Source organism: Zalophus californianus, chromosome 3, assembly GCF_009762305.2.
Source record: "Zalophus californianus isolate mZalCal1 chromosome 3, mZalCal1.pri.v2, whole genome shotgun sequence".
Lineage (NCBI taxonomy): Eukaryota > Metazoa > Chordata > Mammalia > Carnivora > Otariidae > Zalophus > Zalophus californianus.
The window spans coordinates 192,142,353-192,169,438 of record NC_045597.1 but is presented as its reverse complement, the minus strand read 5'-3'; the positions used below and the strand labels follow the sequence as shown (position 1 = coordinate 192,169,438).

Below are 27,086 nucleotides of genomic sequence, written 5' to 3'. Positions count from 1 at the left end.
GCTCTCCCTCTGCTCCTCTCCCAGCTTGTGTACTCTCTCAATAAATAAACGCAGAAGAGAAAGAGGAGGAGGAGGGGGCGAGGGAGGACGAAGCAAGAGGGGTCCAGCTACGCCAGCACGTCGGGCATCACAGGCAGGGGCTGGTGTTGCCAGGGCAGGGACGGGACACGATACGACACTGACTTAATCACAGGAAGAAAGCAGAACAAGGTGCTAATGCTAATGCCTACCCTCTGTGCTGTGGCTGAAGGTTACATAACCCGGCAAAGTCACCCGCTGCTGGTGGACGCGCAGGGTTCCAGCCCAGGCCGTCTGGCCCCAGAGCCCTGCAACCGCACTGTCGCCTTAGTAGAGAAAGTGACGAAACGCAGGAAGATAAAGCCCAAGTACTAAATTTACTTAAAAACAACAAACCACACACCTTCTCCAGTTCCCTACATTAGTGACCAGGAGCCTTGAGAAGCGGGGGGTAGCAGATCCCCGATCAACTGCCACTGGAAGGGGTGGACGACACACAGGCCACAAATGACATGAAGCTCTGGGAAAACTGTCCTGCTCTACGCCCACCAAGACTTTTGGTAAAAAGAGGACATCCTAAATACAAATGCCCAGGTCTTAAACTTGCCATCTACACGCCCCCACCCCCGATTTTATAAATCCTACTTTTCCTTCTTAGCTAAAATCAGCCACATGGAAGGATTGCAGCCTCTCATTACAACAGGAGTGGAAAAGGGTGAGGAGGCCTGGAGGGAGCACCAGCAGGGGTCTTGGCCACCGGAGTGCCCAGGACTTGGGTCTGGAGGTGGAGGCAGGCTGGGGGTGGGGTGGGGTAGGGATGGGAGACCTTCCAGTCACTGGGGTGCAGCCCACAGCTCTGAGGGTGGTTTCCCAAACCTCCCTAAACGTGGCCCAGCCTCAAAATTGCCTTTCAGTGGAGATTATGTGTTAGAAAGCCCAATGCTCACACACAGTGCTCACAAACACAAAAGCCAGGAAAGAAGAGAAACCCACCTTAGACATATTTCGCCTGTCTCTGTGATGTTGGGGTGCCAGATCCTCGTCAGGCATTTCACTTTGGGAGGCTGCAACACAGAGAGAAAGAGACTCTCCAAATCACGCCTACTGCCACAGACCCATCTAGCCCCTTGTTCCACTGCTTCCTTGGCACTTGGTCGGACCGGCCCCAACCAGTGTTCAATTTTGGACTCCTGTCACCTGTTCAGGGGTGTCTTCACACTGCATCCACAACTGCTAGTCTGCCCGGACCCCCAACACGACCCTTCTACAAGTCCCAGGGCCGGAGGGTGAGTGGGGCTGGTGGCGGGGCCTCGGCCCCCTCTGATCCTCCCTGCCATGGCCTTGGAGCCCACGGTGCGCTGCAGGCCCCATTCAAACCGGGAGCCCGCTATGCTGTGTGCTACGCTGCTGAGCTGTGGCTGAGGGATATTGCTCCTCGCGGCGGTAGCTGGGTCCCTGTGTGCGTGTTTCTGAAGATGCGACTGCCATGTACATGGTCCTACATCCAAGTCATAGTCTGCTTTATGCTTACAGGAGGGAGAGAGAATGAAAACGAACATGTGGCTTGAGTAAGGCACACCGACATCATTTATGACGAGGCATGTTTGGATGAAGCTGTTCTTTTAAAGTGAGCAATCCATACTCATTTAAGACAAAAAGACAATGACAACCAAAGGCAAGATCTCTGTCTTTCCTTTTGTTATATATGGTAATTCCACCCAGAAATTATCTAACACCCGATACACATCTTGTGAGCCTCTTTTCTAGGCCCCACACAGAGATGCATGTGCGTGCACATTCATTTTTCTTTATAGAAGCGGGGACGTGTGCTATCTTTTCATATCCCTTTGTCACCACTTCAAATGGCTTTGGGCTTTCTCGCCCTCCATGGTACAATTCTAGCATTTCACAAGCCAGTTCCTATTACTGGACATTTAGGTTGCCTCCTACCTCTACCACGAACTGGGCTAAATCAGTGTGCTCATCTCTGCTCACATCTGTAGGAAAGGTCTGCCCGGGAGGAAGCCCAGGTAGAGGAACTGCTGGTCAGAGCACACGAGTGTCTTCTGGCCGAGTCTCACAGACACATCATCTTGTAGACATTCACATGTCAGCCCTTTGTTGGGGGGGGGGGGGCACGCTTTCCACATTTATCATTCAGTATTAATTTGTATTTATGATGCTATTCTTTTGTAAAGTCTTTGTAACCAAATTTTTATCTTTGTTACCAACCACCCCAATACTCTACTGTACTTTTTCTAGTACTTGAATCGTTCCATCATTTTATTTGTACAAAACATACTTTTCCAGCACTCTTTTAAGTTTTCCTACCGATTTTAAAACACCATGACATCAAGAAACTCCCCCAGATAATTAATCCAAGTATGCAAATATAGGTGTCCAAGGTTACAGAATTTAGGTTCAGAGTGAGTTTCAATCAATTTAATATGCTCTAATTTGGTTTCCTGCAAATAAATGGGAATGCATTTGACAGAAAGTATGCTAGTCATCATGAATTTCCAGCAAGGCCTTCAGACTGAGGGAAGGCCGGCATTGCAGGGTTGTATGAATCTAAGTAACAATACAGTTTCCATACTGGGTAGACTGAATCACCAACCTGGCATTGGAGGGAACCTGCAGGCTCTATCTCCCTCCCTTCTAGACAGACACACACCTGTCACCCCGCCTAGTGTCGTTCACTAGATCTCCAAGTATCCGACTGTATTTGCCCCTCTCCTCTTTGTCCATTCCCATCTTCCATAGTTAGATGTTGGCACAGACACCTCCCCTTGTCAGTGGTCCTCTTAACTGCGGTCCCCAGACAAGAGAACAAACTGGAACTATGGACCCAGATTCTGACACACACTTTCCAAACAGAACTTGTGGACCTGACCCTACCCCTAAAGCAAGACAGACAAGAAACACCCAGTCCCACCTCCTACTTGGCATTGCCACCTGCCCCATCACAGGCCAGGAGTTTAAACCAATGGGGAAAAAGGGGTTCTTCAGTGTACAACTGGATAACCATCCGGAAAAACATAGATCCCCACTTAAGAGTTGTACTCCAGATGCATTAAACACAAATGATACAGAACTATAAGAGCACTGAAGAAAATGCAGATGAGTTACCTTGGGATCTGAAGGCCTGTTTTAAGCATTTCAAAACAAGAAAAACTCGTGAAAGAAAAGTAGATTTTAGTACAGTGGTGAAGCAAAACAAAACAAACCCCTCCCCCCTGCAAAACCCCCTGAAGTTTTACAGAATAAAAACAATAAAAAACAAGGGAAAAACAGAAAAATCTTTAGAGTACAACTAAGAAACTAGGGAAAATGTTTCATATAAATTCTAGCTGAGAATTCTTATAAGAAAAACAAATATCCCAATGGAAAAAAGGGCTCAGGACCTAATAACAGCTCACAAAGAACATAAAAAGCTAATAAATAGGAAAAAAATATTCAGCATTCTACTTATTTAGGAAATGAAAACTCAAATGACAATTAGATACCATTTATTTCCTCCCAAAATGGCAAAAAGAAATTCAAAAGATTCCATTTTCGTGAAGAAAAGGGGCCTTTTCAGACAGTACTGGTGAGGAAGCCACTGGCATAACCTCTCTGGGAACTAGTTTAATAGTATTGAGGAAGAGTCTTAAAATCAGCATCAGTTACTCCACACTGGTAACCCCACGAGGATTTATGCCAAGGACAGAGGCAGACGCGCAGCAGCCGCTGTCTGGGACACGCGTGACAGCACCGCTTATGCCCGCCGTCAACGACTGACAGCCTATGCACCAAATGCAGGCGGGGCCTGCTGTTGCAGGGATCTAAGTATGGTTTCTACATTTTGAAAAGATGGTTTAAAAAAATCCCAACTATTTTGTGGAGAAAAATAAGTATATGTGATAGAGACCATTTGTGGTTCACAAAGCCTAAAATTATTAGTACTCACAGAAAGTGTGGTTCATACTGTCAAAAACTGGTCAACCAGTGACCAACAATAAAGGACTGATTTAAAACCATGACGCGGCATATAATGAAGTGCTCTTATTAATGATGATGTAACATGTTCTCATGTGAATTGACATGAGAACATTTGTTCATCACGTTATAGTGTTAAAAACCCCAGGTTATCAGGCTATGTGTAGCATGATCCCATTTGTATGTACGATTATATGTCGCCCATAACATACATCAGAAAGTGAACAGTGATCATCTCTGGGTGGAGAGGTTAACAGGTGATTAACATTCCATTTCTGCAGAGCCGTATTTTCCCCATTTCCTACAAAGCATACACTACACACAAGGCAGAGGGGAGAGTGGGGGTTCAGTTCACTTGTCGTATCTCTGCCCCCTCCCCCCTTTCTGGGGCTGGTCGTGGCCATGTCTCTTGATTTGGTTATGTTATCAAAAATGTGAGGGGAGGGGCGCCTGGGTGGCTCAGTCAACCGAGCGTCCGACTCTTGGTTTCGGCCCAGGTCATGATCTCGGGGTCCTGAGATCAAGCCCCACATCGGGCTCCACACTCAGCGTGGAATCTGCTCGTCCCTTCTCTCTCTGCTCCTCCTCCTGCTCTCTCTCATAAACAAATAAAATCTTAAAAAAAAAAAGAAGTGTGGGGGACGTAACAGGTGTTACTTCCAGGAGGAAACTGGAGGCAAAGAATGAAAAGCCGGGTCTCCGTCTCCTGCTTCAGCGCATGGTCTCTGCCAACCGGCGCGCGACTGACGTGCCACGGGGGCATCGCAGGGCTCTGGGACTGTGACAGCACACTGCACCTGATCCTCCTCTGTGGGCGCCCTGACCACCCGGGGACCCCCAGCGCTATGTCACCACCCTGGCTCTCACTGTTTGTGCTGTCTCCCAGGAGACGGGGGTTCTTAAAAAACCAGTGTCTGACACAGAACCTCGCAAGGCTTATTTCGTGTCACTGAATAGCTTCAGCCAGTGTCTCGGGGAGACCACAAGGCAGGCCTGAGGCTGTGAGATCAAGTTCAGGGACAAAGGACAAAGAGCCGGGGGAGGCTCTGAACCCTAGCTGCCGGGGCGAGGGGCGAGGGGCGGGGAGCCAGGCAGGTATTTACTCTAAAATAATGACCTATTTAGGTGACTGGAAGTTTTTCAGAATGACAATCTTAGTAAGTGACTTTAACTGAAGAAGCTGTGTCAGGGGTTTTTAGAAAGTCCTTACTGAGTACAGAAATCATATAAAGTCACGGCATAAAAGCAAACGAGCCTAAGACAGCCCCGTGGAGGTCTCTCAGGCTAACCTTCTAAAAGCCAGCTGTCTCCTCATCCAAATAAAACACAGGTGCCTGAAGTTTACTCTCACCGTCTCTGCCCCAAATGCCTGCAACCTATGTATTTTCAGATGCTGGCTTCATTCTCTACATTGTAAGTCTGTAGGGGCAGAGCACGCCCACTGCCGGACAAATGTGTACGGTGTGCTCTCGCAGAGCCCTGGAAACACAGTGTGAGTAGGACACTCCCAGTCTAGCGGAAAGAGACATTAAGGAGTTATATAAGCAAAGACTAACTACAAAAAAGTAAACACAAATACCTCTGTATCGGTTAGGCACTGCATTACATGGTTTCCCGGGGATGCTGTCACCCCCCAATCCCTGCCCTGAGCTAGCGACAGTCGCCGGCCTGGTAGTTAAGACTGCGGCCTCAGCCTGGACATGGAGGCGGAGAGGACATGCAGGGGCCGCAGGCGCACAGAGCGGAAGAGGCCCTCGCGGCAGCAGGGCAGGGTCTGGGCCCACACCAGAGGGGCTGGCCTCTCAGTGCCCCTGGCTTGAGAACACGGGTTTCATTCCCGATGAAATCAAACAAGCACATCATTCAGAAATCTCCTAAAGGAGACAGAGACTAGACATAAGAATGTAAAACCATCATAAGTCACCGATTAATATAAGAAACATGCCCTCGAGGCTCAGTGGTTTTCTGTCCTGTGTATTCTGTGCCCTACCTCTCTGTTTCTTGAAGAGGCCGCACACGGGCAAGACAAGATGACCAACATTTTCTCCCACAAAGTGGCCGCTGAGTTTGTGGGAAGGGCACATGTCAGGGAGCTGGGCAGCACTGGACGAGAGCCTGCTTTAGCAACGGAGCCATTTATTCCGGCAAAGCTAACTCTACCTCTCTGGGCCCTAACTTCCTGACGTGTCCCCAGGCAACGACTGGAGAATGACACGAGCGGAAGGGAGTGGGGGCACCCGGTGCATAAAAGCTCCCAACAAAAATCGGTTCCCTTGGTGTCTTCTCAGGCTCTGCTCTCTTCCGATACGGGGACTGAGAGGCTCTGCCACTAAATGATACCTAATGTACCCGAAACAGTGGTCCTCAGATTCGGCAGCCCCTCCCCACACCATCCTGCTCCTCAAACACTCACTGCCTCTCCGAGAAGACTGTGTCACATACCACCCTTTGGTACTCTTCCGATGAGGAGTCCTTAGAGATGGCAAATGTCTAGACAACTAAAAGGTCCAGAATTTTAAGTGCTGTATGCCTGGCTGTTTCCAGAAAACATCAAACTAGCCCCTGGAATTCTAAACATCTGTACTTCAACCAAACCTCTCCAACTGCGTCTCCCCTGAGGGAGTCCAGTGTTCTGTCAAGCCAGACTCAGTGTGTAATTAGGGAAATAGAGGAAGTCAGCAGGGAGCTGGATGGATGGACAGATAAAGCCCTGAGATGCACATTTTCCTGTCTTTGCTCAGAAATTAATTTTTTCTTCTTGGATTGCCAACTCTTTCCCATCCTCATAAACTACATTCAGAAAGAACTTTTAATGTAGTAGCCTAGTAAAAACCAATTACTTAGATAAAGGTTTGGCTTCAAATAACAAAGTGTGACAGCCACTGAACTGTGCCCTGGTAGTGGGCCAGGCCCGGGGCAGGGGGCCTCAGCGCATTTGTCAGCTGGTAGGACAGTCACTGCATGCAAACCAACGGGGCACACGGGTCCCCAGTACCCACAGGCTCAAGGCAACAAGAGACTTAATTTTACCATCAGATTTTTTTTCCTAGTTGATAGGCCTAGAGAGGACTGGGAAACAGTAGGGGGATGTTTATGGAGACAGACATATATATATATCTCATGTAAAATTGTGGAGCTGTTCAGAACTGTCACTGGTTTCTCATTGCCAAAGTGAAAATGCCCAACAACGCTCAAATGTGAGTTTCTCGTTTGTCCCCACTTCTCCCCAACCCCGACTCCTCCTTCAAGTTGACCTGGTCAATCCACCACACACATGCTGCTCGCTCTCACTTCTGTACCTATTAACAAAGTTCCAGGGATTTCGACGTCACCTAGACCACCGTCCCTGGTTAAGGGTCAACCCAAGTCAGGACAACTCCAATCCTATCTCTCCTGAAAAGCTCAACTGGCTGGACCACTTTCCCAATGTGACCCTCTCCTTCCTTCTCGGAATCCCGTACATTAACTTCCTGGCACTGCTCCATATCTCTGTTATCTGCTACTTATGGCTTTTATCACTTTAGGGTAACTTTCTACACTTATTCTCACCTTCCTAACTGGTAAGTTCCTTAAGAGCAAGGATAGAATGTGACAGTACTTGGTATAATTATTACCTAGGTGGGGTCTTTGAGAGATCAACATTACTTATGGTTTAAAACTATGAGCCATTCCTCTTTTCTAAAATTCTAAAATACGTGTTTTCTACACCTTGGGAATTCTGGTGTTATACCACAAACAAAACCACAGTTTTAAATAAAATGTTTTCTTCCTCAGTGCCAGGATTTAACAAGTAAGACTGGTGTGAACCACACAGGCAGCTCCCAGCGAAGGTGCCAGCCTCGGCTGAGCTGTAGCCCCAGTGTGCACTGCCCGACACAGAGCACTCACAAGTACTTGTTGAAAAATGCATCTCCCCCCTAAGGCTCTGAATACTGCCGACGAGCAACATTAATCACAGAAATATCGGCCGTTTTGTACTCAGCCCCAGGACTGGGGGGGACCCAATGCGGGGGGAGGGGGTAGGGGGGTGCAGGGCCCTGTGACCACCACCAGGCCAGGCAAAGAGGGAACAATGGCTCAAACGCAGGCTACTCACCACCATGTTGTACGCATCAGGAACTTCAGTTTCAAACTGAAATTTTCCACCCTGGTAGTAACCCTCATCTATCGAAAACACAAAACAAAACAAAAAAATCCTTTAAATTAAAAAAAAAAGGAAACAAAAAGCAAACACTAATGTCAGAATATGACAAATACAGAGAATTAAGAGTTAAACAATAGGACTGCAGGGTTCCTTGTTACTTCACCAAATCCTGCCCTGCTCTAATGACGAACCCCAATCAGTTCCCTGCTGGCCTGTCACCCCACTAGCCATGCACCCTCAGGGGAGGCGTAGGCACCCTTCTGGGGGACTGGTTCCTCTTCCTCAGTCTCCCAGGACCTGCCCAAGGAATCCTATTTTCACCTCGCCCCCCCCCCCCCACTTCACATCCCAGCACCCACGGGACCCCTTCAAGCACATCTCATGATAGGCAACCATCCTGTTTGAGCTGTAGGGCCATCTGTTTGCTGCCCGTGGCCCTGTGAGAATGTCAGTTCCGAGGGGTGCTCCAGGGTTGGGGGCTGGGGGGGCAACCAGTGGAGCATACAGATGGAATCCTTGCCTCAGAGACAGTGCACAGTCAACGCTTTCGGGCTGGCTGGCTGAGTGCTGGCTGCAGCCTTCTGAACAGAGCGGGCCCTCTGGCAGGGGGCTGGTGGGCATGCAGGAGGACGTCTGGAGTCAGGGCGGCACTGGGTCAGACCCCACAGCGCAGTCCCAACTCCTGTGATGGCCTCAGCCACCTCTCAGCCTCTTCTAGGGTCGACCAGGCCGGGGTGAGCGGGGCCTGCAGGTGCATGGTAGAGGCTACCTGGGCTGCTGCCAGCAGAGGGCGCTCCACCATGAAGGTGCTTGAACCTGAAACACTTCCCTCCGATACTCTTTGAGTTTCACAACTTGACAAAATTAACACCACCTTTAAAATGAAAGTTCAACTTCCCCCCAAATATTTATCATTGTGAACAAATCAGCAGTAGTACATCTTATTGCTTCCCTCAGCTGTTCATGTAAAAAGAACATTTAATAGGAAGTTGTCAGTTTCCAATAAATCATCACTAAAAAAGTTGAGATCGTGTCAACACTTATGGTGTCCAGCAGTTAAAACTAACATTACCTGGACCCCGAAGTTTTCATTCTTTGCCAGCGCGACAGAAGAGAAATACTATTTGTTTCATTTTACACTGAAGAAAAGTAGTGAGGCTGAAATTTACTTCATATTGAATCATTTAATGACTGATGTTCCATAAATATCCTTGTATTACTGAGGTACCCATGTTTTAATTACAGTATAAAAAAGCTCTTACGAAGATTAACCTTTGCCTTTTATATTTGTTACAATGTTTCTTAGTCTGCTGTTTGTCTTTTGGTTTTGTGGTTCAACTAGTTTTCACTTTTGAGAAGCCAGTCTTTCTGTGGTTTCTGTCTTTGGTATTACCCTGAAAAATACCTTTCCCAACCAAGACTACAGAAACACCTGATTTCTCTGTTTTCTCTTAGTGACCCTGTGGTTTCGTATGTGCCACCGGCTCCTCTGCTCATCTGGAATAAGGTGGTGCGTTTTCCCCGCGCCTGCCTGACCCAGCATCACACCCAGTAAGTCACACAGTATTTATTACCCTATACCCTTCCCCACCATCTGATGCATCTACTTCTAGCGCTTACAAGTGCACTTGGATTCGTGACTGACACTATCGAGTCTTTGGAAAAGACCTTGGGGAAAAATTTTACTTCCAGATACAAGAACTTTCCAAACAAGTGGCATCTCAGGTATAAAACAATCAGAGCACATCCTTGCTCACCAGAGGCTCCGTGTTGCACAGCGGTCACCGCGGCCGAGTGGCCCAGCGCTGGGCTCTGTAGACCATGCGGCACCACCAGAACACCAGCTCCGGGTGCAGAGCTCCCTCTGCTCTCTTCTCTTCTTGCTCCCCAAGGCTGTGCTCCAGCCCCTCCATCCTGCCACACCGCTGTGGTTTTTCTCTAGCTGGCTTTCCATGCCACGATTATACAGAGTTTCAACTCTGCTATCTACCAGTTTCAAAGAAACTATTCTTTGGTCTAACGGGGTTTTGGTTTTACCATATTCCTCTGTCCTAGTCAAACTCTCAATTACTAATTATTAGAATTATATCATCTCTGAATCCACTGAAAAGAGAGAGCAAGGAGACGGTTGTAATTTTTGTTCTATTTCATGAAATACGTCTTTCAGGAAAGATGATCAGCTCCTGAGCCAGTACTTCGTTTTTCCTCTTCTAAGGTATGTAGTCTTTAGACCCGATCCACCTTGGTTATGAATTTGCCTAGAAATGCCACAGTCCCACTTACAAAGCAGCTGAGGAGCAGACTGGACTGAGAGGAAACTCAACAGCATCTCATTTCCTGTGATTTTCGCAACAAAAGGCCCCAGGGAAGAGTTCGTGCTGATCCACCTTCCAGGTCTGGCTCCCGAGCTGGCATTTCGCAGGGCGGAGACAAAGGACGGCCTATGCGACTCTGGAGCCAGCGGGCAGTGGGGTCATTTAGAGCGTCCACAACCCAGTGGGCACCACATCCAAGTCTGGGACAGGCCCACCACGTCACTACCCGTGACTGCTGTGGCTGAAAACATCCTGCTTCTCAGATAACTGGGCATTCAAGTACAACAGTGAAACGCAGTAGGAAAGTCCCTGGCATCCAGCTCTCACTGGGCCAGCCTGTTCCCGTCACCCAGGGTTCCAAAGACAGGAACCATCTTTCCCTCCTCTTGTATCCTGGAGCCCACTCCCTCCTGCCTTCCAGGAATCATACACTACTATCTCTCAGCCAGGTTAGGGGTCCTTCTGGGAGAAAACTGTCCAGGGGGTAGGTGGGTACAAACAGCCTCAAGAGAATCCACTTCTAGGTGGTCAGTGTCCAAGTGCATTCTCTCCTAAAATGAAGCTGCCTGACAGTCTCAAGAGGTCAGAAGTTCTGCAGGCCTACCCTCCCCTTCCCTTGTCATAGCTGCTCCCACCGGGAGCAAAAGGCTGACATCTCAGCTCTCCTCTTACCATGATGCGCTGCCCCAAGGCACAAACGTCCCAGAGGACAGAGGTCCCAGGAAAGCCCTCTGAATGGAGGCACATGGCAGCATTGTGCTTTCCCTACCCCACACCCAGTTCTGTTAAGGGCCAAGTAGGGTGTTATAAATAAATAAGATATCCCAGTTCATACTATAATGTCTTAAATTCAGACGCATCGTAGAGTCTGATGGCAGGGATGATTAAAATTTCATTTAGCAACTTTAATCCCTACACTACTGTAAAATAACACATTATCCCCATGAGAAGCAAGCTAACAGGGAGCCAATAAGCCACAGGCATGGCACCTTCTTCCAGCCAGGTGACTGGCTCCAATGCCTCACCTAACTGCTAGGAATTAAACTCAGAAGAGAGGTGGCTGATGGTACATCTTAGAGATAAGTAAGACTTCTCCTGAGAGTGAATCTGACTGTTGACTGGGCTGATAATTAGAGCTGGTTCTGCCTATTTATGCACTGCGTAGATAGTTCTGATAAACTGAATGAGCTAAATCTACAGCTTCAAGCTTTTAAGGAAATATAAAGCATATATTTTTATGCTGATAAAGGTATGGCAAAATCAGTATCACAAAATTCTCAACTCTTACTGAGAATTTCAGAACAAACAACAGATGTTTCTAAGTGAAGACAGGTATGACTAATGGTCAGTTGACAGATCTTGGGAAAGTGGTTTTGGTGACTGTCTCAGAAACCGTGATGCTAAGGGACGCAGGCGACTGTGTTTGGAAAGTCTTCTCCAAGTCAGGTGGGTTCCAATTCTCTGCTCTCAACAAAATGGAAGAAGGACCCTAATCTAGTCATCAGCAAAAAGATCAACAAAATATCGTATATGATATTTTTGGCTTCTAACTTTGAAGTCCAAGGGTGGAATGTCATAGCTATAACAAAATACCTTCCCTTCCAGGCCTGTCTGAACAAGCAGTCCTCAGTGTCTACATCTACAGAAACAAGAAGAAAGAAAAATGATACTGAACCCTTCTTTCTGGCATAAAGTCATTCACAAATACATTAACTAATCAGAGAAAAATGCTAATAGTAATAACTCCATCATTCTCAGATGCATTTCAGATGAAATGCTATGTTGTGTTTAATAACCATCAAAGCTTGCAACATATTGTTTAAAGTCATTATTCATTCAACAAATATTTGACGAGTGCTTATGTGCCAAGCCCTGTTTTAGGCACTGGTGACACATCAGCAAGAGACCTTTCCTGCCCTGACAAAGCTTACATTCTCGTGGAAGAGGGACAAAATAAATAAGGAAATCATATAAGAGAAGGTGAAAGAGCTAAGGGAGTAGGAGCTGTGATTTTAAATAGGGTGGTTGCAGAGAGCAAAGGCCTGAAAAAAGGCCACTGGGGTGAAGAACACTCCAGACAGGGGAGCTGGGTGAGGCCCATGAGAGAGCCTGGTATGTTCAGGGAAGACTCCAGAGGCTGGAGGTGAGGTAGGGGAGGGAGGAGCTGAGGCTGAAGAGGCCACCGTGAGAGCGCTAGCTTTTACGCAGAGTGAGACAGGGAGCCATGAGAGGGGTCTAAGCAGAGGAGGGACAGGCTGGAGGCCCTGTGGAGGCTATCTCTTACAGTAACCCTGGTGAGATGTTAAGCTATTAGGACCAGGGTGGAAGCAGTGAAGTGGGAATACTCTGATGGGAGCACCACCAGCGTTTGCTGGCAGATTAGGCGAGGGGTGGGGAAGAAGGAGCCACAGAAAAGCTGAGTTCTCTGACCCTGCAATGCAAAGGGCAGGGCTGCCACCGGGAAGAGAAGAAGGCTGTGAGGGGCACCACTGCACAAAGTTCCATGTCAGACGGCGAATCTGAGGTTTCACGTCAACATTCAAGCGGAGGTGTCAATCAGCAGCCAACAGACCATTCTGGAGTGTGGGGGAGGCTGGGGCTGGATGAGGGTAGTTTGGGAGCTGTTCAATAGACGGAAGCACTCAGATTTCATGAGCCGACTACGGAGGTCCAAGGATAGGACAGAGTCGGAAGGACACCCCCCCCCCAGGGGGTCGGGAGAGGGGCCGGGAGGGGCAGCTGGCACCCATGGAGGGAGACCAGGAGCCAGGAGTTGGTACAAACAAATGACTAACAACCATTTAAAAGAAAATGCTTAAGGCCTAAGAGTCTTATAAACTTTTTTATATATAACATATACATGTGTATGTATATTTACAGAATGGCATGACAGGGTGACAAAATACTCAGCAGAAAGATGTTTACATTGGGATAAAATTCTGTAGGACAAGTGGAGTAAAATGAGGCGTGCAAGGAGATAAGGCAGCAATGAACATTTCCCAACCACTGCAGTAGAGCTGTTTCTGCAAAAATGCACGACAGTGGGCGTACCCATGCTGTTTAGATGCCACTGGAAACATTCTAAAGAGCAATATAATACTTTTATCCTTAAATGTCAATATTTACAGCACACTGGAAATTATATTGTATGCACATTTCAAACCTAAAAGTCAGGGAAAACACTGTCCCTGACAAGATGAGCCTATAAACTGGGGCTGGCAAACTTGTTCTGTAAAGAGGCAGACAGTAAGCACTTCAGGCTTCGGGCCACAGGTCTCTGTCATATATCCTCTTTTGTTTGTTTTTTCATAGCCCTTTAAAAATGTAAAAGTCATCCTCAGCTGGAGGGACACACGAAAACTGGCCCAGGGCAGGATTTGGCTCACCTCTGGGATGGGGTCTAGTGTGCCCACCCCAACATGAAAATACACAAAGACAAGGGGCGCCTGGGTGGCTCAATAGGTTAAGCGTCTGCCTTCGGCTTAGGTCATGATCTCAGGGTCCTGGGATCACACCCCACCTCGGGCTCCCTGCTCAGTGGGGAGTTTGCCTTTCCCTCTCCCATTCTCCCTGCTGCTCCCCACCCCGCCCATGATCATGCGCTCTCTTTCAAATAAATAAAAATAAAACCTTTAAAAAAAAAATACACGAAGACAAACTGGTGCTAACCTGTGTGACACAATGCACATGAAGCTGGCCTGCTGAAGAGGGGAAGCTGGTGTGGGCTGGATTACTCAGGGGAAGCCTAGGGAATATGCTGTTGGGTACAACCTGAAAATCAGGATGACAACCACCACAACATTATAAGCACACGGACCCGTGGAGTGTGGACCACACAGTCACTGACCCAGTCACTCCAGTGCAGTGGACGGGCATGACACAGCCGCTTCAAAGAAGAAACTGGGGCACGTGCAGTAAGTAACTGGCCACAGCCCCACGCCTAGGAGGGGGCACAGCTACTTCCAGTCAGGCTGTCACACTGGGACCTGAGGGTGAGCAGGGCAGGGGAAGACAAAAAGACAGTGTCCATGAGGAAGGTGGAGTGGGAGCAGAATCACAGATAGGACTGCCCTCGATGTGTAGCCCGGAGCCAAACCGGGAAGGTGGGCAGGTACTTGGCGGTGACATGGGGTCAGGAACCAGCTGCAGACAGACACTAAGTCAGCCATCATGAAAAGATGCTGAGATTTAGAGGAAACCATGGACATAACAAGGAAAGAACAGTAAAGATGAAAAAGAAGCAAACAGAACATCAACAGCTAAAAAAAACATAATATCTGAAATGAAAACTTCACTGGATGAGGTCCATAGTAACTCAGACCCTGCAGAAATAGGAACTACCCACCACGAAGCACAGAGAGAAAAGTGAACACAGACTTGTGACCCAATGGAGGTACAGGTTCTATGCAGAGGTAATATATATGCAAGAGATATTAATACAGGTGGAGTCCCAGGACGGGGTTACAGAAAACATATTTAAAGAAATGTTCAAATTATTGCTAAGTTTGATGAAAACCAAACTCTCAGATCCAGAAACCTCAACAAGCCCAGGTGAGGTCAACAGTCACATCAAAACACATCATAGTCAAACTGCTAAAAATGTGATAAAAAGACTATCTTAAAAGCAACCGGAGAGTAAAATGCACATCGCATAAAGTGGAACAAAGAATCAGCAGGCAGCAGAATGAGGCCCCTACGATGCTGAGACTGTCACCAGCAGGGCTGCACTACAGACAAATCCAAGGGTGGTCTTCAGGCAGAAGGAAAAGAACAGAGAGAAATTCAGACCTACAACAAGAAATGAAGGTCACTGGTGGTCAGTAATGTTGGTAAACACAGAAAGAAAGCAGACTGTCTAAAGCCGGGTTACAACATATGTAAAGGAGACATGAGAACTATAAAATGAAGGCTGGGTGGGGAAATGTAAATAACCTTGTTATCTGTCCAAGCTTCCACTTTCAGAACAGGAAAAAGAAGAACAAATTAAACTGAAAACAAGCCGAAGGAAGGTAATAAAGATATGAGCAGAAAAAAAATTCTATTAGGGGAAAATCAGTGCAACCAAAAGCTGGTTCTCTGAAGAGACTAACATCGATAATCCTCTAGCTAACCTGATCAAGAAAAAAGAAAACATTTTCAATAGCAATTAAAGAGGCGATATCAACACAGACTCCACAGAATTTTATAGGGCAAGATATTAAGAACAACCTTCTATTAACAAATCTGAAAATGTAGATGACATGAAAGACATAAATTACCAAAGCTCACTCGAGAATGAATAACCAAAATAGCCCTCTATCTACCAAAGAAATTGTATTCATGCTTAAAATGTCACCACAAAAACAAAACACAACATTCTAGAGCTAGGTGGCCTCCCTGGTAAATTCTACCACTGAGTACAGAATGGATACTGACTCTTCATACACTGTCCCGGAAAGAGAAGGAACACGCGGCCCTTCATTCCGGGAGAGGGCAGCGGAGGGGGAGAAACTAGACCGTTATCCTGCACCATATGGAAAACGAACTAAAAATGGATCACAGACCAAACTGTAAAATCTAAAGCTAAAAAACTACTTTAAAAAAATAGGAAGAGGTCTTTGTAGTTCTTCAATCTCTTAGGGCGTAGAAAACACGGCCCTTTGTATTGGCTTGTATGGTTGCTATAATAATTCACCACAAACTCAGTGGCTTGAACAACCAAAATGGGTGGCATGGGGCTAAAATCAGGGAGTGGGTAGGGCTGTGTTCCTTTGAGGAGGCCCTGGGGATAATCTGTTTCCTTCACTTTTTAGCTTCAAGAGGCTCTTCCTCCACCTTCAAATTCAGTGACAGCCAATGGAAATGACGACACATGGCAGCACAAGGTGGAATCTCAAAAGCACTGTGCTAAGTGAAAGAAGCCATATACAAATGCTACATATTGTTTCAGCCCATTTATATGGCATTCTGGAAAAGGCACAATGATGGGGACAATGGCTGCTAGAAGCCAGGGGACCTTTCTGAGCTAACAGAAACATCCTGTATCTAGACTGTACTGGTGGGTATACACTGTGTTTGTCAAATGCAGAGAACACCCCAGAACGGTGAACTGTCAATTAGATTCCCACTACACATGATTTTTGAAAAACATTAAAAAAAAAAAAGCCTATGATACATAAAAGGCACTAACAGATGGGACAGGAAACCAAGAGTGCTGGCAATTTTTACAGTATGCCAGAAAACTCAGCATTTAAACAGCTTTATACACATTATGTAGGTTTTTATTGGTGACCATAAGAATATACGTTAAGCATGGTAATGAACAGCTTTAAAAACAGTAAGTCAGACATTTAGTCTGTCACTGGAGGAAACCTGAGTGTCCCGAGGAAGAATGTGCCTCGGAGTTACATGTGGGGGAGGGGGGCAGAAACCGGCATAAGAACAGTGTCCATCAGACACATGGGATGGTAAGTCAAGAAGCTTACCTGGAGCTTCTGGAAGGAGCCAAAAAAAGAGCAGTGGATGTTTCCCCAACAAAGGTGAACCAATGCAAAGGCAGATAATGGACAGTCTTAAAAGCTCACACCATACTTCTATTACATATAAAAAGAGAAGAATTGCCACCTGTATTTCTAGGGTTTAACTGAAAGAAAAGACTTCACCAGGAAAAAGTCTGTTCCTCTTCAAATTTATCCCTTCATGATGGTTATCTCCATCTTAAAATTAAAAGTCAATCTAGAAAGAACCAGGGAGAGTATGCGTTCTGGGTCTGAAACCTTTATGTGCTAACCATAAACGACCCCAGTGCAGGTCAAGGGAAAGGGCCTGCTTCAGTGCTCTGCTCCATCTCGATAGCTTTTAAAATCTCCATGATTTATAATGTTGTTCCAAATGTTCAAGAGTGGAAAGAAACCCATGTTTCAGGCTTATCAACCACATTTCTTTGTTCAGAAATTGGGATCTTACTGTATTTCACATTTAGAAACTTTCTCTAGGGTGCCTGGGTGGCTCAGTTGGTTAAGCGACTGCCTTCAGCTCAGGTCATGATCCTGGAGTCCCGGGATCGAGTCCCACATCAGCCTCCCTGCTCAGCAGGGAGTCTGCTTCTCCCTCTGACCCTCCCCGCTCTCATGTTCTCTCTCTCCGTCTCTCATTCTTGCTCTCTCAAATAAATAAAAATCTTAAAAAAAAAAAAAAAAGAAACTTTCTCTAAGTCCAAAGCTCTGAAACAAACCTAAGATGGGACCATTAATCAAACATTAATAGGGGTAACAGATAAATCAATTAAAATTTTATGACTTAATGTACACTACACTTTTACTGTCATGTCCAATTAGGGAGTTTTTATAAATTAAATGTTCAAATTAAGAAAACACGAATAATCTAACACATTTAGAAACAAATTTAGGTGAACACATACACAAACACACAAGATTTACAATACAGCTACAGAATTCCCTAATCAGAATTTTTATATATGTAACATTAATAAAAAAGATGTTATTAACAATTAACCCCCCACAAATCTAATAAAGAACTTATATCCAGTTATATAAACCTTACAATTCAATAATAACAGGACAAGCAACCCAATTTAAATGGGAAAAAATATCTGAACAGATACTTAACAAAGAAGATACACAAATAGCAAACAAGCACAGGAAAAGATGTTCAACACCACTAGTCACTAAAGAAATGCAAATAAAAGTCAAAATGAGATACATACCCATGAAAATGGCTAAAATTGAAAAGACTGACAGTAACAGTTGTTGGCAAGAATGTGAGGTAAATGGAATTCTCATTCATTGCTAGCAGGACTGCAAAATAGTACATTCTGGAAAACTATATAGCAGTGTCTTATGAGGTTAAACTTGCTCTTACTGCATGACCCAGTAATTCCATTGCCAGGAGAAATAAAAACATAATGGCAAAGACCTGCACACAAAGGTTTTTATAGCAGCTTTATGCACAATGGTTCCAAAGTGGAAACAACACAAAGGTTTATCAACCAGTGAACTGATAAACTAGTAATACACATATAGGACAGAATACAACTCATCAAAAAAAGATAAAAAATACCAATTAATGCAACAACACAGGTGAAACTCAAAAGCATTAAGCTAAAAATGTAACTTACACCTCAACCAATATTGCTTTGAAAAATGTTTTTAAATCAATGATCTAAGTTTCCACCTTAAGAAAGTAGAAAAAGGGGGTGCCTGGTGGCTCAGTAGGTTAAGTGACAGACTCTTGATTTCAGCTCAGGTGAATTCTATCAAATATTTAAGGAAGAAATAATAACACAATCCTATACAAACTCTCAGTCATGATCTCAGCGTGGTGAGATCAAGCCCCATGTCAGGCTCTGGGCTCAGCACAGAATCAGTTTGAGATTTTTTCCCCCTCTGCCCCTCCCCCCACTCGCACAGGTGTGTATGCACTCTCTAATAAATAAAATCTTTTTCAAAGAAAAAGATTTTATTTATTTGACAGAGAGAGAGAGAGAGAGCACAAGTAGGTAGAGCAGAAGGCAGAGGGAGAGGGAGAAGCAGGCTCCCCGCTGAGCAAGGACCCCCCAACATGGGACTTGATCCCAGGACCCCGCGATCATGACCTGAACCGAAGGCAGATACTTAACCAAATGAGCCACCCAGGTGCCCCTAATAAATAAAATCTTAAAAAAAAAGGTAGAAAAAGAAAAGCAAATTAAACCCAAAATATAAGGAAGGAAATAATATGAGCAGAAATCAATGAAATGCACAAACAACTGAGAAAAACAAGTGAGTTCTTTGTAAAGATCAACTGGATAAACTTCAAGCTAACTAACATGATCAAGAAAAAGAGAAGACTCAAATTACCAATATCAGGAATGAACAAGGGGACATCAGTACAGATCCTACACAGAGTAGTGGAATAAGAGAATATTCTGAACAACTTTTATATCAATAAATTCTACAACTTAGGTAAAAAAAGACAAATTCCTTGGAAGAAAAAAATTACCAAAGCTCACCTAAGAAACATAGAAGATGAATAACCCTGTATCTATTTTTGAATTCATAAGTAAAAATGTTCCAGAAAGAAAACTCCAGGTCCAAACTATTTAACTGGTGAATTCTATCAAATATTTAAGGAAGAAATAATACCAATCCTATACAAACTCTCAGCAAACAAGAGGGAACACTTCTTCATTTATTCTACCAGGCTAGCATTGCTCTGATTCCAAAACCAGACAAAATCATCACAAGAAGAGAAAAATACAAACCAACATTCCTCATGAATACTGACATAAAATTCTATATCAAAATATTAACAAATTTAATCCAGCAATATAAAGAAAATGGATAACATATCATGACCAAGTGGGGTTTATGGTAGGAACATAAGGTTGGTTTAACATTCAAAAATCACTCAATGTATTTAACCATATTTATAAAATGAAGGAGAAAAATCATATGATCATACCAATTGATGCAGAAAAAGCATTAGAAAGAATTGAACACACATGATAAAAAACTCTCAGCAAATGAGGGAAAAAAGGTAACTCTTCAACCTGATAAAGAACATATTTAAAAAAAACATATAGCTAACATCATATTCATGAATAATGAGCACGTCTCCCCTAAGATTAGGAACAAAGCAAAGACATATGCTCTCACTACCTCTATTCAACACTGTACTAGAGGTCACAGCCAGTGCAATAAGAAAAAGAAATTAAAGGCATACATATGGGTAAGAAAGAAGTAAAAATGTCTTTATTACAGATGCAATGATCATGGATATAAAAATTCTAAGAATATATTAAGAAGTTACTAGAATTTCGCAAGTGAATTTAGCAACATGACAGGACACGTGACCAATATATTAAACAATCGTACTTTTATACAATTAAGAAATGGAAATTTTAAAAATACCATTTACAACAGCTTAAAAAAACATGAAATACTTGGTGTTGTATTTGCAAGCACAAACACTGCTGAGAAAAAGTAAGGAAAATGTAAATAAGTGGAGACATTCATGTGCTCATGCATGGCAAGACTCAACACTGTGGGGGCGCCCCGGTGGCTCAGCTGGTTAAGTGACTGCCTTCAGCTCAGGTCATGACCCCGGAGTCCCACATCAAATCCGGCATCGGGCTCCCTGCTCAGCAGGCAGTCTGCTTCTCCCTCTGACCCTCCCCTGTCTCGAGCTCTCTCACTCTCTATGTCTCTCAAATAAATGAATAAAATCTTAAAAAAAAAAAAAAGACAACACTGTGAAGATGTCATTTCCCACAGAACTGATCTAAAAAGTCAACACCATCTCAATCAAAATCCCAGCACTGGAGAAATGCAAATTAAAACCACAATGAAATACTATACATATCCAAATACTGAGAAGTATGTAGAACAATCAGAATTGCTCATACATTGCTGGTCAGTGTATAGTATAACCCCTATACATTGTGCTCGGTGTATAGCACAACCCCTTTAGAAAGTTCTTAAAAAGCTAAATATACATCTTCCTGTGACTCAGAAATTTCACTCGTAAGTGGAATTAAAGAGAAAATGAATGAATGAAAAATAGGAGTATAAAAAGGATGATATGAAAATGCTAACACAGCAGTTGTTTGTATTCATAACAGCGAAAAGCTGGAAAGAGTTCAAATGTCCATGAATAGGAAAATGAGCAATTACAACATTCTCATAAAACAAAAAGAAACAAACCACTGATACAACACATATGAATTTTAAAAACAACTTATATGAAAGAAGTCAGAGACTAGAGTACATATATAAGATTCCATTTATATGAAATTAAAGAACTGACAAAAGTCATTTATGGTAACACATCAGAAAGGAATTTTGGGTGGGTAGCCAGGCGCAAGGAACTGACTGCAGAGACAGAAGAGAATTTTGGAAATGCTGGAAATAGCTTTACTGGGGTTGTGGTTACATAGGTGTACACATTTTTTCAAAACTTATTAAGACACAGTCCAAATTAGTACATTTTATTATTTTATACCTCAGTAAAATTTATTTAAAAAGTAAAAACTAAAATTAAAAAAAAACCACAACTGTTATTTAAATCCATGTTCCTCTCTGCCTAAAAGCTCCATGTCACAGTGGGGCAGGCTGAGGGGACCCCTGCAAGTTAGCTGGGCAACAGTTTTCCAAACTGTCCTTCCAATTTCACCGAAGACTCCAGGGAGTATCTCAGCAAGTCTTTAAGTGTTTGCTTTTTCTCGATTCGTTTCACTTACTAGTATTTTTTCTTATTTTGTTGAGTTGACGTGGAGACTTTTGTCCCCTCTTAAATTCAGTTCTTTTCCTCTACCACCAAAATACATTTCCATCTTTTCTCTGAAGTGTACATTTACTCCTAAGCATGAGGGTCGGTCTAAAAACAAAACTATGAAAATGTTACCAAGTATTAACAGGAACTACCTTGCCAGGAAACCAGGTAAAAAAGAGCTTTGAGCTTCAACTACCAATACAGTTCTCCCACCCTGACCACCCCAATATCTAGATCGTATTAATCACTTAGTGTGCAGACTACTGGCTGCTGCTAATGAGCCGGTTTCAAACCCATCTGCTTCATACATGGCTAAAACTTTTATCAGTTAGGCATATCTCTTTAATTTCTTCCCGATGCTAAGAGGAGCAGGACTCCAAAAAGTTGTTTTAAGACTATATTAGACAAGTTTTTAGGGTTGGCAGGTTTCTGCCATGTTTCTCTTAATAACAAAGGGCAGGAACCAGAGCAGCTTTCCGACGCACAAACACCACAAAATAAGGGCATACGTACAGCATCTGAAGTGCATGCTGAGCACACAGCTCAGTGTGGTAATCGTGTCCATGATGTACACTTATTACAAATATAAGTGCTAAGGTACTAAATAGTTACAGCCACCAAAACACAAGTTACTTTTTAATCTGATGGAACAGTGGAATATCAAAACTCTAGCAACTGTGCTCCACTTTCAAGAACAGTAAAAACATCAAAGATGGTGTCATGTACATAATCTCGGTAATCATAACATCCATGTAATTCCATTTAAAAAATTCAGTTAAAAAAAGAAAAAGCAAAAGGAGAAACTCTTACTCAGAGGCTGGACTTGCACAAACCCACATAAGATGGTAACAAGCCCAGGAAACTCAACAAAGGTCTCTGAGTGGCTGGGATGGACCACAGAGCCCACGCCCGGGCAGGAAGCAGGGCAACAGAATCCCTGCCAGCCACTGAAAATGCCCTAGGAAGGCAGAGGCGAGTAAACGTGTTTACTCCAAACACACAGTCTGAGACCACTTAGTACACACAGAACCAATCTCAATCACCACAATAATTTATGAAAATACTCTGCATTACTCAACAGTAATAGTAAATGATGTTCGGAATGGTAACCCCGAGTCACCAAGAAACATTAAAGCGTGCTCAATACCCCTTGCTAAAAACAGCACGATGCACCATGTTTTACGAAGGTAGCCAAAGAATGGTTATAATTTTCATCATTTCCTAGCTTTAAGTCCTAAGCTTTGGTTATCTCTTGATGTCAGGCACGTGGAACGCCCCACCTCTACAGACTGTGTTCTGATATTAACTCCCTCCTGGTGCTTTCTCAGTGCAAACGGCACCAGACTGAGTTTACGGACATGTCTAGAGATGTGTGTAGAACCATCACACAGATTAAATGAGTTTTTAAGTTTTCAAGCACATTTTGAAAATGGGATTTCTCCTGTTATTATAAAACATCTTCCACAGAAAATAATCCATCCTACCTGCAGGGAGACAACTGCCAGGTCTTATCTGTGGGTTCATTATCGCCTACTGAAATTCTGTATTCTCTTTCACTTTCTAATTAGCTAGTGACTCATTACCCTCAGTTTCTCATTCCCTTTCCATCCCCCAAATAAAATAACACCCTCCATCTCCTCCACTACACTCCCTTCCCCACCTACCCCACAGCAGCACCCTCTGCCCAATGTAAACACTGGTGGTCCATGCCAGGCTAGAATCTGCAACGTTCAGAGCTGCACTGGAGCGAGAAAAAAACCCAAGTCCTCCATCTCGCTGCCCACTCTGACCAAGGAGGGACAGGTTACCATCCCGGAGTGCCTGGGGCTTGGAGACTTACCAGTCCTAATGAGGACAGCTAGTAAGCTGCTTACCTCCCTGTGCCAGACCCTGGGCTGAAATGCTTCACACACATTATCTATTTAATCATCATAATTGTCCCATGAGATAGGTACTATTTGATCCCCAGTTTCTTGCTGGGTGGGCTGTGCAAAGAGGTTATGAAGCAACTGAACCATGATCACACTGCCACAAAAGGGCAGAGCAGGATCAGAACCCAGTTATGATTTCAAAGCTCACCGTACCAACAGCTTCTATGGCCCTTCACTCCAGTTGATAAAGTCTGTACTTCATTTCCGAGTATACACCGAATGCCACAGATTCCCTTTATTCTGCTTTTCTTTTTTTTTTTTAAAGATTTTATTTATTGAGTAGGGAGAGAGAGAGAGGAAGCACAAGCAGGGGGAGTGGCAGGCAGAAGGAGAAGCAGACTCTTCGCTGAGCAGGGAACCCAATGTGGGACTCGATCCCAGGACCCTGATATCATGACCTGAGCCGAAGGCAGACGCTTAACTGACTGAGCCACCCAGGCGTTCCTCTTTATTCCGCTGTCTTTGACTACAAAGCACGTATCTTGTCTTCATGTGGAATAGTTGTAACTGTCATAACTTTCAAAAGTGAGAGGACAAATCAAGCCAAAGATTCTAGATTTTGGCAGCCTTTAAACTTTGCTATCTGAAAATCACTTTAACACTTAAGTATGTAAGAATATTACCTGGGGTTACAGTTAGCTGAAAGCAGTGAAGCTTGTTTGGATCAGGAAAATGCACCTTACATGTACCTGCAAAAGAAACAGCACATCAGGAAGGTCTGACAGCTAGCAACAGTCCTTACATGGAGGCTAACCTTGAAACACACACGGAGCTGAAGGTGGTACAGGAGTTTGTAGACTCCTTGCTCCTGGTTTGACAATAATTGTGCCGCTGTGCTAAAATTGCAAACCAGTGATTTTGCCATATAGCCTTTTACTTGCTAATTCCAAATTGAGATGGTTTCTTCCAACCTTTAAACAGCCACTAAAAATTGAGATCTTTCCATTAACTTCAAAAATTAAGCTACTTCACTTTGAAAAGAGAAAACCACATCTTGAGGAGATGAACACATGTGGGTAAGGCTAACTAAACATGGCCAAACCAGAAGAACCCAGGCCAAACTTCTGGGCTGTTCACCCACCACCATACTTATTCATACCCACCACAGTAAACTGAAGTTCAAAAGAAGGATGCCCATGAAGTTAACTCATACCCAGAGTATACCATGGCATTAAATAGGAGGGAAAGAAAGTCTTCACAACCCAACTAGTAGCTCAGTTTGCTTTGCTGGTGAAATGATGCTCTGCTCAGATGGCAACACCCTATGCCCACTGTACCACATCAGAAGGGGTCTGGTAAATCAGGACAAGGAGTTCTCACCAGGGGAAGAGCTAATGGCTGGTGGTACAGACGGGAAACTGGCTACATCCTACATCTGCTTCCTTCAAACAAATGATATCAAAAAATGGTAAATACACAAGGAATAAATAGCCACTAAATTGGGAAGGAATATATGCAGAAATTGTCTATTATTTTATAAACTCAGAAAATATGCTAAACTCCTTAGGTCACTTACTATTTCTTACAAGTCCCACCACTGAAAAATTTGTCTAGTTTTACAATGGTATGAAATTTCATCAAAAATAGGATGATTCAAATTTAGACTTAGAAATGGTCCTTAGAAATCATCTAGTTCAATGTCCTCAAGCATGAGATAACACAAAGGTCCAGAGAGGTTCAGTGACCAGCCCAGGATCACACAGGTTATCAACAGGTTTTGTTCCCAAATTAAAGACGAGTTCATGGTTCTTCTCCCGATACCATGACTCATTTCATTATTTCAGGAACATGCCAGGTGTGAGGCATAAAAACCACACAGAATTGTTAAGGGGGTTTTGTTTGTTTGTTAGTTTGTTTTTGGCCAATTCCTCAGAAAATCATTGTAGAGTAAAAGGTAACTTAATCTAGAAGAGCAAGAAGGGGTCTTACAGATTACACTGTCACATTTCTTATTTTAGAAATAATGAAGCTGGGAGCCAGGGAGTTCAAGACTTTTGCCCAAACCACACGTGTGAACTGTATATGGGCTTCATTTCTCCTAATCTTGACTTGAAATGAGAAATGCTATCTTTCCAGTGAGATCTATGCAACAGAAACATAGGACAAGGGCTTGGGGAACGTCTCATTGATCGGCTGAAGTTGGCAGTATTCCTTTGTTTTCATACTTTGCATTCTCCTTTGTTTCAATAGAAGGATAGACATAGAAATCCATCCCTCTATAACAGATTAGCCCACCAATAATAAAGAAGGTACCAAGGGAGATTAACAAACAATGCAACTACTGAAAAGAACCAAACATTTTAAAGCTCAAAAAAGTCTACTAACTACAACAACTACAACAAAAAGTTAAGAGACAGGTTTTTGCTTTAGTTCAAAGCTTTTCCTGTCTGCAGGGATGGGCTAACATTTTGTATTTCCATCTATCTGAAAGAGGTATTTTTTGCCAACAGAGAAACTTCTATAAACTCGCATATACAGAGCTGCAAACTAGTTCTGAATGATTATTAAGCAGCACTGCTACATAGGGAAGTTATTTTGTTTTTCTTAGTTAATACTTTAGAGATACTATTAATACTAGATATGATACTAGAGATCTATTCTTTAAGGTGGCTTCTTGTTTCCTCTTTAGAGTAATGAGTTTCGTACTTTTGGAAAGCATGGCTTACTTGTATAAACTAATTCAGACTTCTCCACTCTGATGGCACAGAGGGTAGGGAGAAAGCAAGAAAAGAGATAGCATGTAGTCTCTTTAACCGGATACTTTAGCCATAAATGCTAGGGAGATGACTTTTTCAAACCTAAGGTGTTTAGTTAAAATCCTGGTTTGAAAACCAATTACACATTGTTTTTACAATTTTTTCTTTCTTTTTTTTTTTTAAAGGATTTTATTTGTTTGACAGAGAGAGACACAGCGAGAGAGGGAACACAAGCAGGGGGAGTGGGAGAGGGAGAAGCAGGCTCTCTGCGGAGCAGGGAGCCCGATGTGGGACTAGACCCCAGGACCCTGGGATGATGACCTGAGCCGAAGGCAGACACTTAACGACTGAGCCACCCAGGCGACCAATTTTTTCTTTTTCTTAAGTAGGCTCCCTGTCCAACATGGGGCTTGTACTCATGACCCTGAGCTCAAGAGTGTATGCTCCACAGCTGAGCCAGTGAGGTGTCCCCCAAAGTTTAACTGTTTTCAAACCAAAATTTTAGATAAGGTTAAAGCTATCCTTTATGGGTTAAAAACCAACAATTTCTGTAAGAGTATATTTAAGGACAAACTGAACTGTGTTAAGTGCTAAGTTTTTGTGGCCTTTGATTAAATGTATGCATGTGTGTGTGTGTGTGTGTGTGTGTGTGTGTGTGTGTGTGTGTGTGTGTGTGTGTGTGTGTATACATATATACATACATACATATATATATATATAAACCCTTTAAGAGTATCCCAAGACACTTCCTTCC

The 27,086-nt window shown here is 43.9% G+C and overlaps 1 protein-coding gene across 3 annotated transcripts in view; it reads right to left on the bottom strand.

The window, feature by feature from the left end:
- UBE2F (ubiquitin conjugating enzyme E2 F (putative)) overlaps positions 1–27,086 on the bottom strand; it is a 55,519-nt gene that overhangs the window by 12,940 nt on the left and 15,493 nt on the right. The window contains exons 4-7 of one of the 3 annotated variants that reach the window (XM_027590415.1): positions 24,260–24,325; positions 12,049–12,094; positions 8,093–8,192; positions 1,012–1,082 (exon numbers count right to left, since the gene is read on the bottom strand). In XM_027590415.1, the coding sequence (XP_027446216.1) occupies positions 1,012–1,082; positions 8,093–8,192; positions 12,049–12,094; positions 24,260–24,325 (283 nt within the window). The remainder of the gene's footprint in view (positions 1–1,011; positions 1,083–8,092; positions 8,193–12,048; positions 12,095–24,259; positions 24,326–27,086) is intronic. The other 2 variants (XM_027590417.1, XM_027590418.1) reach the window with 2 other exon arrangements.